Below are 12,566 nucleotides of genomic sequence, written 5' to 3'. Positions count from 1 at the left end.
AGTCACTTTGGAAAATGCTACATCAGATTTTTGGTGCTATAATTAACTATAGAGAAGAAATGGAGGTAGACATATGGCCTCCAAGGTGTTTGAATAATAGGTAGTTTTAAAAATAATCAGCAAGCAGTTCATTTTTTTCTTTGGTTTTCCTGACAAAGGAGAAGGAGAGTGGAGAGCTAAGTGGGCAGCATTCCAGGGAAAAACAGAGAACAGGGGAAGTTGTAGGCATGAACATGTAGACGTGAAGAGGCCTGTGTGTGCATGTATGTGTTGGGAGTGGTCTTAGTCCTCCAAGGCCTTGGCCACAAATGGAGTAATTGAAAGCAGGTGGAAACCTAACCCTGCAAGTCAGTAAACCCCAGGCTCCAGCAAAGGCTGGACAGGTTGGTAGAAAGAAAACAGATTTCGCCTGGCCAGGCGTGGCTCAGCGGTTGAGCGTCGACCTGGGATCCAGGTGATCAGGGTTCAATTCCCAGTTAGGGCACATGCCCGGGTTGCAGGCTCGATCAATGACTTTCTCATCATTGATGTTTCTATCTCTCTCTCTCCCTCTCCTTTCCTCTCTCTGAAATCAATAAAGATATATTTTTAAAAAAAGAAAAGAAAACGGACTTGGAGTTGGACTGGTCCTGATACTAATACAGGTTCTGCCTCTGGTTGGCTGTGGGTTACACCAGACAGGTGATTCATAACCCTGGGCTCATTCTGCAGGGCCTGGGAGAACTGAATGAGATGCAGTGTTGTCAGTCAACAGCAGTCTCTCTCTCCTGGTACTGTTATTAATGAACTTGGAGCTAGTCCATCAGGGAAAATAAAACAAAGTGGTTGAGAACAGGGACTCTGGAGCCAGCCCACCTGGGTTGAAATCCACACATTTCATTTATTAACTGGATGACCTTAGGTAAGTTACTTAACCTTCCTGTGCCTCCGTTTCTCATCTGTCCAATGGGGATGATGCTGGCACCACCTTAGAAGTGACTGTGTGGATTAAATGAGTTAATATCTGCAGAGTTTGGCACGTCATGAGCCCTCTCTATTAGTGGTTGTTGTTCAGTCGATGCCCACCCTAGTGGCTGGGAGAGCACAGGCTGTCCATGCCACAGGCTCAGACAGGCCAACCTGCCCAAAGCAGACAAATTGCTAGTATGTCAACCCACTTCAGAGCGTCCTTTCCAAAGCTATTAGACTCTAAGAGGACAGTAGCAAAGGTTCCTGATAGCTCTCTTTCCAGAGGGTCAAAAAGTAGACAACAAACTGATGTTGATTCTCTGTGAGTCACTCTACCAAATTGCTTTCTCCCCCAGCAGCAAGTGGGAGGAAATGGGGGAGGGGGGAGAGAGTTGAGAAAACGGGTTCCCGGGAGGTGGCTAGAGGGGCCTGACCAAGAAGAGGTGAATGGATGAGGGGAGCTCTGAAGGGAGATGGGCAGGGGACAATAAGAGGGGAACTGCATGAGCCCCCCTTAAAGAGCATCTAGACCACAATTTGCTCTTTTTATTTTAAACTTTGTCTTAATAATCAAAAAGACTGTCAAACTTTTTGTAATTCACATATGACAGCAGTAGAGTTTGGGTTTTTTTAGATTTTATTTAAATCCTCTATTCTTTATTAACAACTTTAAGATATAATTGACATAAAACACAAAATTCACCCTTTTAAAGTACATGATTCAGTGGTTTTTAGTAGAGGCACAGTTTTCCGGCCATCACCGCCATCTAATTTTAGAACATTTATACCATTCCAGATAGAAACCCTGTGCCCATTTGATGTTGCTCCCTGCCTCCACCTCCCCCACACACCCCCAGCTAGACAACCACTGATCCACTTTCTGTCTCTAGATTTGCCTATCCTGGACCTGTCATGTAAATAGAATCATGCAATGTGTGGTCTTCTGGGACTGGTTTCTTTCCCTCAACTTGTTTTCAAGGTTCATCCACGCTGTAGCATGTATCAGTACTTTACTCCTTCTATGGCTGAATAATATTCCACAGCATTTATACACCACACTTTGCTTATCCATCCATCAGATGATGGGCAATTGGGTTGTTCTCACTTTTTAACTATTATGAATAATGGTGCTATGAACATCTGTGTACAAGTTTTTGCATAGACAGATGTTTTCACTTCTCTTGGGTATGTACCTAGGAGAGGAATTGCTAAGTCATGCAGTAACTCCACGTTTAACTTTTTGAGGAACTAATAAACTGCTTTCCAAAGCAACTGTGAATTTTCCTAATGCCACTGGAGTCACATGCAGAGAAAGGCTTATTCATAATTCACTTTGACTTTTAAAAATTAATACTTAATTTCTTAAAGTGCAAATTTTAAACATAAGCATTTCAAAAACTTTTAAGTTCAACTTACCAGTCATATCATTCTAATCATAAATCTAGTGAATATGAATAACTTCTAAGGGGGCTTTGATTACTAATTGGTCTTTTTAAAATTAAAACCTTAGGCAGTTTGTATTGTACTTACTCATCCTATATATAAGTAGATTACCATATTTCTTTCTTTCTTTTTTTTTTAAAGTAATTGATTGGGCCCTAGCTGGTTTTCTCAGTAGTTAGAGTGTCGGCCCGCAGACTGAAGAGTCCTGGGTTTGATTCAGGCCAAGGACATGAACCTCAGTTGCAGGCTCAATCCCGGCCCCAGTTAGTTCATGAGCAGGAGGCAACCAATCGATGTGTCTCTTTCACATTGATGTTTCTCTCTCTCTCTCTTCCCCTCTTCCACTCTCTCTGAAAAGCAATGGAAAATATATCCTCGGTGAGGATAGAAGAAAAAAAGTAATTGATTGTTATATATCAATTACATGTCAATAAAGCTGGAAAAAATTAAGTAAAATAAAAAGAACTCAGTTCTCTTTAAAACATTTTTAAAATAAAGCAATTGACTGACAAACCAACCTCCTGAGTACTTTTATTGCAATCTAATAAATAAACATATATAGTAAGTTTGAAGATTTTTTTGTTTTAATGTTTTTACAATCCCAGTAAGAATTTAACTTCAAAGAACAGTCTAAATCAACTATTCAACTGTCTGATTTAAATTAGAATCTCCAGGCTTATCTCTTAGGCATCCCACCATGCCAAATTATTTTAAACATTTCAAATACTTGAAATACCAAATATTCACAATGTTATACACAAAAAAAAACCCATTAACACTGTTAGTTTGATTCTCTTAAGCAGTTCCACACATAATTCTAAATTTTCCTGAAGTTGATAGATAATAATCCAGTAAAAAGCCATTTGAAAATTGCTTTCCCAAGTGATATGGTGTGGGGGGGGGGAGGGGCGGGGCACACCATGACGACAACAGGTCTCCTTAGATGACTAAGATTTTATGTCAAGATTTTTCTTTTATTTATTTATATTAAAATTATACTTGACAGGCAGACAGTTGGGGGGGGTTGGAGGGGGTGGAGGGATTGGGGGAAAGAGAAAGAGCTCATGGACAGAGACAACAGTGTGGTGATTGCTGAACGAGGGGGTGGGTGGAGGTGGAAGAGGATATAGGGGGCATAGATGGTGATGGGAAGAAAATCTAATTGGGTTCTGTGCCTGTTAGGGCATTTCTGTATCAGGGCCACAACGTCTAAAGTTAATCCAGTGACCCAGGTCACCCTCCTGCCTCTTAAGAATGTCACATGCTCCCTCTGCTGGACAATACCTCAGGCTCGGGCGGAGTCCCGGAACCCGCCTGCAGTTCCCACCCTGTCCTCTAAGATCTGGGTGTTTGGTGAAGTGGGTCGACGGCCCTTTAAGAGGCAGTAGCTAGCTCCCAGTTGCCATGGAGACAGCTGGATACACACCAGGTAGCAGGCAGCAGGCGGCATGTCTTCTAAAGTTCAATCCAAAGGTGGGAAGAGGGCTGCGAGGGCTGGGCAGGGGAGGGCCATCTTCTCCCTCGCAACCTGGCCTGGGGTAGCCTGGAGGATCCGGCTCCGGGACCACTGCCCCACCCCTGCCTTTCTCCCCGGGTGGGCCATCTCAGCCACTTTTGCCTCCATAGGTTCCAGAGCCAAAGACCAGCAGGCCTCAACCCCAGAGAGTCTGCCACCCCCGGAGGCCAATGCTGAAGCCATTTGCTTCCTCAACTCCCTTCGTGAGCTTGGGCAGTGTGTGTGTGTTGGGGTGTGTGGGGCGGGGGGGGTGCCAAATGTGGGGAGAAGAGAGGAGAGAAGGCCCAGACCTGGCCTCTCTCTCTCCTGGGACTTGGAAAGAGCTGATATTTGTTAATATTTTTCAAAGGAAGACCCCAGGGACACGGGGGTGGCTGGGGTGCGTCTTCACCTGCTGGCTGCTGTAGAGGCGGATGGAGGGGAGGCAGGGCTGCCTGGGAGGTGCCGATGAGGGGGCAGTGGGTGGGGACTGTGGGACGCTGGTGGCCAGGGGGGCAGAGAGTTGAGGCCTAGGAGCTGGGGCTTTATCTGTCCCCGTGGGACTCTCACCCCCAGGGCAGGAGGAGCTGCAGATGCTGTTCTTCTCGGAGACTTTGGCCATGGTCTCGAACACAGGGGTGCCTCAGGGAGAGCTGACCATTGAGGTGCAGAAAGGGAAACACGAAGATGACATGAGCACCATGTCACACTGCCCCCTCGTGCATGCCTTCAGCCGCGGCTCCATGGACAAAATGCGCTTTGGAAGCTCTGTCCTCGGTAGAGTTCCTGCTGCCTAATGCCCTTAACCCACGGTCTTCCTCCACCTCCTCTCCTCCATTCCTAGGACTTTACTCAGGACCAATCCTTGGACTTCACCTTGGGACCAGAATGAGGCACAGAGGGTGTGTGGGAGATGGGAGTGACAGGGAGGTTAATCACAGCCACAGATGCAAGACAAGAGCATGGCTTTTGTCTAGTTTTTTTCTGTGGCCACACTATACCTGAGTCTTTCAGCCTGGGCCACCACCCTTGGCCTCCTGCAACCTCCAACCCTACTCCCTCTATGGCTCTGTTCTCCTCCTTCCACCCCAGGCTATCTCACGTGGAAACTGGAGATCATGGAACAACATAGTCAGGAATTCATCAAGGTACCTCCTGGGGCCTCCAACCTTGACTCCAATCCTGGATGAGAGAACAGACACCCTGGGAGAAAGGGAGGGAGGAAGGGGGGGCTCAATAGAATGTCACCCTAGCTCTCTCTGCAGTTACCCTGTAATCCTTACAAAAAACTGGGAAGCCATCCATCCGGGGTGCTGGAGGTCAGCAGCAGGTTGTTTCTGCTGACCTAATACACAAACGCTGCTTCCAGCCCATCTTGGACCCCCTGCAGCCTCACAGCCGAGTATCTCCTGGGGCCATGTGGGCTGACCTTTCTCAGAGTCAGGCCTTTCCCAAGGGCTTGTCACCACCTGCTTCCAAATTTTTCTGCTCTGTGCCCCTTGTAACAAGCCCTAGCCACTTCATTAACTTCTGGAATGTGACCTGTTTATACCTGGGAAGCTCCTTTTGCCTAAGAACCTTCCCACAGAAACCATTCCCACCTTTTAAAACCTGTATTTGAAGTGCACTTGCTTTTTAACTGTACACTGACCACAATGTGACTTCTATCCTTGGGCTGTCCAACACATGGAAGGTTTTTTATTTAAATCTCCCCTTGGCTTTCTCATTTATAAAGGAGATGGACAAGGTGGCCTGGCGGGGAGGGGGGGCGGGGGCTGTCCTGTTCACGTACAATCAGGCAAGTCCCTGATCACCCGTCCGTGCTCTGGCCCGCAGTTCCCCATCTTCCCCATGGAGCGGAAGACTAGTTTGCTGAAGCAGGGGAGTCAGCTGGCCATGACCAGGAGTGTCAAGGAGGGTGAGGTGAGCGGGAGAGCCAGGTGGGAGCGGTAGTCCATGTCCTCTTGAAACCAGGAGCAGGGACCAGATGGCATCAGGCCAGGAGCCCGGAGCGGGGACTCGGTGGGGACCATATGCCCAACACCTGGCTTGCCCACCCTCCCTACCCCTTTCTGGCTCTATGTTCCTAACCCAGATTTGTCCTGAACAGGAAATGACGACTGAAGTGACATATTTCCCCTGGGACTCAATTGCGGGCCTCATCTCCGAGGCTGCCAACCTGCTGTTGCTGAGGGTGATGGCCTGGAGGCAGATGGTGCCCAGTGGTGCCCGCTTCCTGGCCTTGGATGCCGAGGGCAAACTCTGCTATTCCACTTACGTGAGGGATCTCCCTGGGTGGGGGACTTGGCCTGGGGAGAAGCAGAAGGGGCAGGGGAATGCTGAGGTGGGAGAAGAGATAACTGCGGAGTGGAAGAGGGGGTAGGATGAGGGTAAAACCAGGGCAAGGGGGCGGGACTTCCAAAGGCAGGAGAAAGTAAGACCGCATTTGTTAGAAGGTCAAGTGTGGGGCCGGTGGAGTGAGTGAGAGAGGCCGAAAGGTGAGCTGTTGAGGGAAGCAACACTTTCTTGCACAAAAGTCAGCCAGGACAAATAAACATAGTGGAGGGCTGCTTTTAAAGACACATTTTAATATCAGGAAATGAGCTATCTCCAAGTACACTTAAATATTCTTTATTATGTCTCAACCCTGAAGGGTCTTCCTTTTTTCTTCTTCTTTTCTTTTGGCTAAAATTTCATAATCAGCATACCTAGGACTTCCTGCAATATGTGATTTTAAAGCCGTGCCTCTGAACACACACTTTGGGGGTTGATTGGACCAACTTTGTAAATGACATTCTAGTCATTTCTGTCACACATGACAGCAATGTGTTGGCACAAACAGGCACATGCTATTTACCCCCATCCCCGTGGCCACAGCCCTAACAGGGGTTTAAGTTTTAGTTCCAGCAGGGCATCCTGCCCGTAGCATGAGGGGGCCACAAACCTCAGTCTAGTCCCAGCCCCCAGAGCCTCACTGCCCTCTGCCCCCCAAATAGCGCCCCCACACACTCACACCTAATTGGATGACCCTCATCCCTGTGAGAATCTGCCAACTAGAAGCACTTGGTCATGGAGAGGGGATGAGGAGGGTGTGGGGCAGGAGCAGGCTGGAGCTGGCTATGAGGGGAACCCCCCCAACTTGACTTTGGGGGCACAACTCAAATCTTGTGGCACCTGAGTGTCAGACAGCCAAGAGTTGCTTATCACTAATGAACAAGGAATGAAGCTATAAGATGGAGAAAAGGGCCAGGGAAAGATTTGTGGGGAGACCCTGGTGGGCATCCACCTCACTTCCTTCCCTCCATTTCGGCTGCTGCCAGCAAGCCCTGGGCTCGCAGACCATCCAGGTGGACCGTCGGCAGGCGCAAGTGTTCATCGTGGAGCAGACCACACACTCGAATGAGGGCATCCCCGTGTCCTGCCAGTTCTACCTGCTGTCTGATGGGTGAGCTACTGATGGTGGGGCCGAGGGGGCAGTGTTGAGCACAGCCGGGGCGCTCATCCACCCAGGGTAATGGGGAGAAGGAAGACTGCTGTTTCTGGGGACACCACCAGGAAGAGTTGCTGTTGAGACCTGAGTGCCTTGCTTTATCCATATCATTCATTCATTCATTCATTCATTCATTCATTCATTCATTCATTCTCCTGTACCTCACAGGGCCTCCCAGACCTCACCAAAGAGCCCTAAATGGCTGAGGGTGTTCATGCCAAATCCACAGAGCCTAAGGCATAGCTAACGCAGCTGGCACAGGTGTTGGGTTTAACACTGAAAAACACCAAGGTTTGAACAACTCAGCACTCGATAAAATGCTGTGAGAGGCATGCTGGCACACTGCCAAGCTGTCACCAGCAAAGCCAGGCATCAAACTATGAGAAAATTTGGGAGGGGGAGAAGGATTTGTTTCTTGAAATTTCCAAAGAGGTATTGCCATAATCACCACACTCAAAACATACTGTAATCAGAGCATCCTTGGCCTTCCTTCGTTCCTAACTTAGCATGTTTGTTTCTGTTTTGCACGTCGTATGTCAGAGGCTCATGGTTTTTTCAGTGCTTACAACTCTATAAAGGTCTCAGTCCAGCCCTGTCACACGAGCACACATCTCCAAGGGTAGGAACAGTACCCAGTTTGAAAAGCAGGGGCCATTATCTGGGGAATTAGAAATGAACTTGAACTGGGAACTCAAAGATAAATGTGAGGGCAGCAGTCAAGGGGAGCCCTGGCTGGCTGCCTCTCAAGGGAGTGGGTGGTCAGGGAGATGCACACCTTCTCCTGTGGCACTCCAGGCACCTGGCCAAGAGGATCCAGGTGGGCTCCTCCAGCTGCTGCATGATCACCAAGATGCCTGTCTTGAGGGAGGAGGGTGAGTGAAGCTTCTCTCTGGTGGGAAAGCCGGAAAACCCAGGGCCTTCCCCGATCAGGGGCTGGACTGAGTGTGCTGTGGGTGCGATCAGAGCCGGAGATCAGATGGAAAAGCTTTGCCCTCCAGCCCTTGACCTCAAGACAATTAGAGGATCATTTTGCAGGGAACCACTTGCAGCAACTCTGTCCACATGGGCAGAACCCTGGGGTTTCACCTGAGCCTGCAGTTTGGGTGTTCTTGGGCATCCCTGTGAATCCCAGGAAGGCTCTGGGGTCGGGACACACAACCTTCCTCCCTCCGCACCCAGATGAGATTGAGCCTCCCCCGGTATTTGAGAAGAAGCCCCTGGACTGGGAGGAGGACTTGGAGCTGTACTCGAGGTTCCTGGAACGGAAGGTGAGGAGGCGGCAGCAAGCCTGGGGTCCCCATACTCCCCCGCCCCCCGCATACATCCTGCCATCACTGACTTCTCTGGTTGCAATGCGCACTCCAGGGGGCTGGGAGGCGTCCCTAAGTTCTCCTTGGAGCTAAGTAAGGGGGGGTCTGCTGGGGTGCGAGGGTCCCGGGCCGGCTCGGGTCTGGCTCAGGCTCGGCCCCCGCCAGGAGCAGCTGCGTCTCAGCCACACCAGGTATCTGCAGCAGCACCCCGACGCCCAGGCGATCGTCTCCGACTTCCTGCTGTTCCTGCTGCTGCGCCAGCCGGCCGACGTGGTCACCTTCGCCGCCAACTTCTTCGGCCCCTTTGACGCGCGCCGCGCGCCCACCCCTGCCTTGCGTTCCTCCAACGCGCCCAGCCCCTTCCGCTCGCTGGAACCCGCGAAGGAGCAGGGAGCGCAGCAGGCCAGAAGCCCCCGGACGGGTCGGGGGCGGGTTGCCCAGGCTGCTGCCATGGACGAAGCCTTGCTTTCCCTGCTGCGGTTTTGATGGGAATAAAGGGCGCCGGGACCTTCCCTGGCCAGTCTTGTGTCTTGGCTAAGAATAGAAACTATTAACTTTGTTTATAGAGCGAATTTCAGCCTTTCTTCCTAAATGCTATTTTTATCACTAACCCCATTTTACAGATAAGGAAATAGAGGCACAGGAAGGTTTAGTAACTCTTAGAGTAAGCACGTGGGAAGGATCAAACCCGAAGGTTACATTGTGGCCTCGCGCGCCTAGTCGCTGGTTAGGGGCGCAGGGGCGCAGGGGCTTCTTGGCGCTCAGAATCACTCCGGATACCACTTAGCAAAACTGCCCGCCGCCGCCCCCAAAGTAAAAGAGCAGATGACGTCGGGGGAGGGATGGACAAGGGATCTGGACGACTTGCTCATCTCCTCCAAAGCGTTCCAGACACCGGCTGCCAGCTCTCCACTCCACCTCCCTCCCCATTCTGACTGTTGCGCGGAAACCCCCATAATTCATGCGCAAGGTCCCCATTTACCAGCTCCGGGCGAAGAAAAGAGGGGCAGGTGATCATCACCTCCGTTAGGTTCCTTGCTTAATGTCAGTCTATCCAGGAGTTTGTTTCTGCCCAGTGCGGGCTGCTGCTCAGTAGCAAATATTAGGCAAGCTCCCCTAAGGCAGCTGGCAATGGGGGTGCCCTCCATCAACTCATTCATCTGAACCTGCTATTGCCAGAGGAGGGATCAGAGAAGTTTTGCATTCTGGTAAACAATACGAGCCAATAGCTGCAAGGCTGGGGGTGGGGGCTAGTTCATGACCTAGGAATCAGGGAAGGAAGGTTTCATGGAAAACTTACTTGAACCTTAAGAATTTTTAATAATGTATCTTATTGTTCCCTTTCCCCATATTGAAAGAAATACACGTTCATTAGAGAAAACTTAGAAAAAGGTGATAAACCAAAAGAAAGTGAATTCACCTCAATTCCTCTACCTAGAAGTGGCCACTCTTAAGGTCTTGGCCAATATTCTCTCTACTCTTTTTTCTAGCATAAAGGTGGCTGGTGTTTGATCAGCAATTACTCTGTCAAACACTTTTATATAGAATGTTTGATCTGGTCATCACAGTTCCAAGGGACTTCATTTTAACAAAAAAATGAGATCATACAGTAATTGATGCTCAGTAACTGGTAACTGCATACTTAATTGTATTCTTGGAAAGTTTCAAACATTAGATAGCAAACAGATAAAGCTGGAATCTCCCTAGAATCCCACCCCAAGCTACTCGTTTTGTAACTTTTTTCATGTGTTGTAACAGCCTCTGTTTCATTTAACAATACATTTTGAAAATATTTCCCTGTAACTACATAGTCTTCTATTTTTGATGACTCTATCATAATGTAACCAATCTCTGCCCCCCACCCCTGACCTTTTTATTTTTATTTTTTGCTATCATACACTGCTGCATTGAACATCCTTGTAGCTAAATCTTTGCATATGTCAACAATTATTTTCTTAAGGATACATTCTGAGGAGTGTAGTTGTTGCATTGATATTAAGGCTTTTGTTTGTTTGTTTGAACATATCGCCAAGTTATCCATGTGTATAACATTTTTATTAAGGGTCAGATAAAGCATTTCAGGTAGAGTAAAAGTAAGAAAGTGTAATGTATGTGCATGGTCCAGAGCAGGACCACCCAACAAAGCTTTCTGCAATGATGGACATGTTCTGTACCTGCAGTGTCCAATATGGTAACCACTACTCACATGTGGCCACTGAGGGCTAGAAATGTGGTTAATATGACTAAGAACTGGAGTTTTATTTTAATTTAAATTCATTTCAATTTAAATAGCCACACGTGGCTAGTGGCTACCCTAGTAGACAGCACTGGAGAATAAGTTCCTTTCATTCAATCAGGCAAGCAATTGAACAAATATTGGGCCCCTGCCATGTGCCAGGATTATTTTGGGCACTGGGAGGTCAGCAGTGACAAGACAAAGTCCCTGTCCTCAGGTAGCATGGGGAGATGGACAATAAACACAAAAGATTATTTCATATATGAAATTTCAGACATCTATGAAAACCAAGTCATGGGTAGAAAGTGACTCACAGTTGAAGAGTTGAGGGTGGACTTCAGGGAGGGCTTCTGGGGTCTCAGTTGAGCTGGGACCTGAATGACAAGGAGTCAGACCTGTGAAGAGCTGCAGGAAAAGCATTCTAGGCAGAGGGAACGGCAAGTGCAAAGGCTCTGAGCATAGCATGTTGGGAACAGAAGTTGGAGCCCAACAGGGCAGGAGAGGCTGGGGATGAGAGTACTCAGTCATAGTGCAGTAGGCAGGGCCCTGACCAGTTCTGTTCATCTATGGAGAACTGAAACCAAGGCCGACTCAGCCCAGTGCACCCAGAACAATTCTGCAGAGATCCCAATAACCCCTCCAGTCCCAATACTCTGCGGCAGTGGGGCAAAGGGGAAGGCGGAAACATCCAGCCCACAGAGCCTTGCTGTCTTGTATCAGGCGACTTGGGAAGGAGTCTGACCACTTCTCTGTCTGCTCTTTGACATCCATTTCAAAACTCGATTGTTTTTAAATGGTATCATTTGCCCCTGGAACTTCTATGACCCCTCTCTTTTTGCTCAATAATACTAAGATATACATATTTCTCTGAACAAAGGAAACACAAATCTTGAGTACTTCTGAAGTGCCAGGCACTGGGTTAGGATGTGGGCATACTTTCAGGGCAGGGCTGGGCCCTGCCTGCATAGCACAGAGTCAGCATAGAAGGGAAAGGGACATCAGTCAAGGATCCCATGGGTAAATATAGACTGCGGAAAGTGCTAACAAGGAAGCTCATGCATGCAATATTAGAGTATTTAATGCAGAACTGACCTAGTGTGAGGGCCAGGGAGGCAAAGGGAAATGAATAGTAATAAGAACAAGCCCTATGCAGTACTTACTATTCTAACCCCTTGATACATGGTAAATCATGTGATTCTCACAGCACCCCTATATGGCAGGTTCTATTATTATACCCATTTTACAGATGAGAGAAATGTAAGGCCAAGGCACACACCTGCTTCGTGGTAGAGCCAGATTTGGACTTAAGGAGTCTGGCTGAAGTCCATACATGAATACACTCTCATAAAGAGATCAGATGTGGCTCTTTATAGTCAGATGCTAGAACAGAGAGAGAGATCCTCCTGCTTTAGATATATCCAGAGTAGGTGTGACCGTATACTGTCTTTCTCCATTTTCCCCAGGCACTCAGAAACTGTCCCACTCCCTACTGCATTGTCACTGACAGCAGCCTCATTGCTGTGAGTTGCCTGGGGAGACAGGGAGGGATGACACTGAAGGAGCACACAGCCTGGCCCTGGGGGGATCCTGGTCATGCTTCTCCCTTTAATAATTCTTTGGTTAAATCTGCTGTTCCCCCAAACC

At 48.5% G+C, this 12,566-nt stretch overlaps 1 protein-coding gene across 1 annotated transcript; it reads left to right on the top strand.

Annotated features, from left to right (window-relative positions):
- The first annotated feature begins 3,839 nt into the window (after window positions 1–3,839).
- CATIP (ciliogenesis associated TTC17 interacting protein) lies at window positions 3,840–9,172 on the top strand. Its single transcript, XM_087819974.1, has 10 exons — window positions 3,840–3,864; window positions 4,018–4,110; window positions 4,463–4,663; window positions 4,979–5,034; window positions 5,723–5,809; window positions 5,997–6,164; window positions 7,207–7,331; window positions 8,172–8,248; window positions 8,556–8,644; window positions 8,852–9,172. Exons 1-10 carry the CDS (start codon window positions 3,840–3,842, stop codon window positions 9,170–9,172), a joined length of 1,242 nt encoding a protein of 413 aa, XP_087676100.1.
- The last annotated feature ends 3,394 nt before the right edge of the window (window positions 9,173–12,566 follow it).

Source organism: Miniopterus natalensis, chromosome 8 (assembly GCF_054644295.1).
Source record: "Miniopterus natalensis isolate mMinNat1 chromosome 8, mMinNat1.hap1, whole genome shotgun sequence".
Taxonomy (NCBI): domain Eukaryota; kingdom Metazoa; phylum Chordata; class Mammalia; order Chiroptera; family Miniopteridae; genus Miniopterus; species Miniopterus natalensis.
Note: the sequence above shows the minus strand (reverse complement) of the source record. Positions and strands in the feature narration are given on the sequence as shown.

What these genes read in the sequence shown, in the direction of transcription:
- CATIP (XM_087819974.1), top strand. Translation starts at nt 3,840, where the DNA reads ATGTCTTCTAAAGTTCAATCCAAAG. An exon ending in CTTTGGAAGCTCTGTCCTCG is followed by an intron (nt 4,664 to 4,978) that starts GTAGAGTTCCTG and finishes CTTCCACCCCAG; the next exon opens with GCTATCTCACGTGGAAACTG. An exon ending in GCCTGTCTTGAGGGAGGAGG is followed by an intron (nt 8,249 to 8,555) that starts GTGAGTGAAGCT and finishes CTCCGCACCCAG; the next exon opens with ATGAGATTGAGCCTCCCCCG.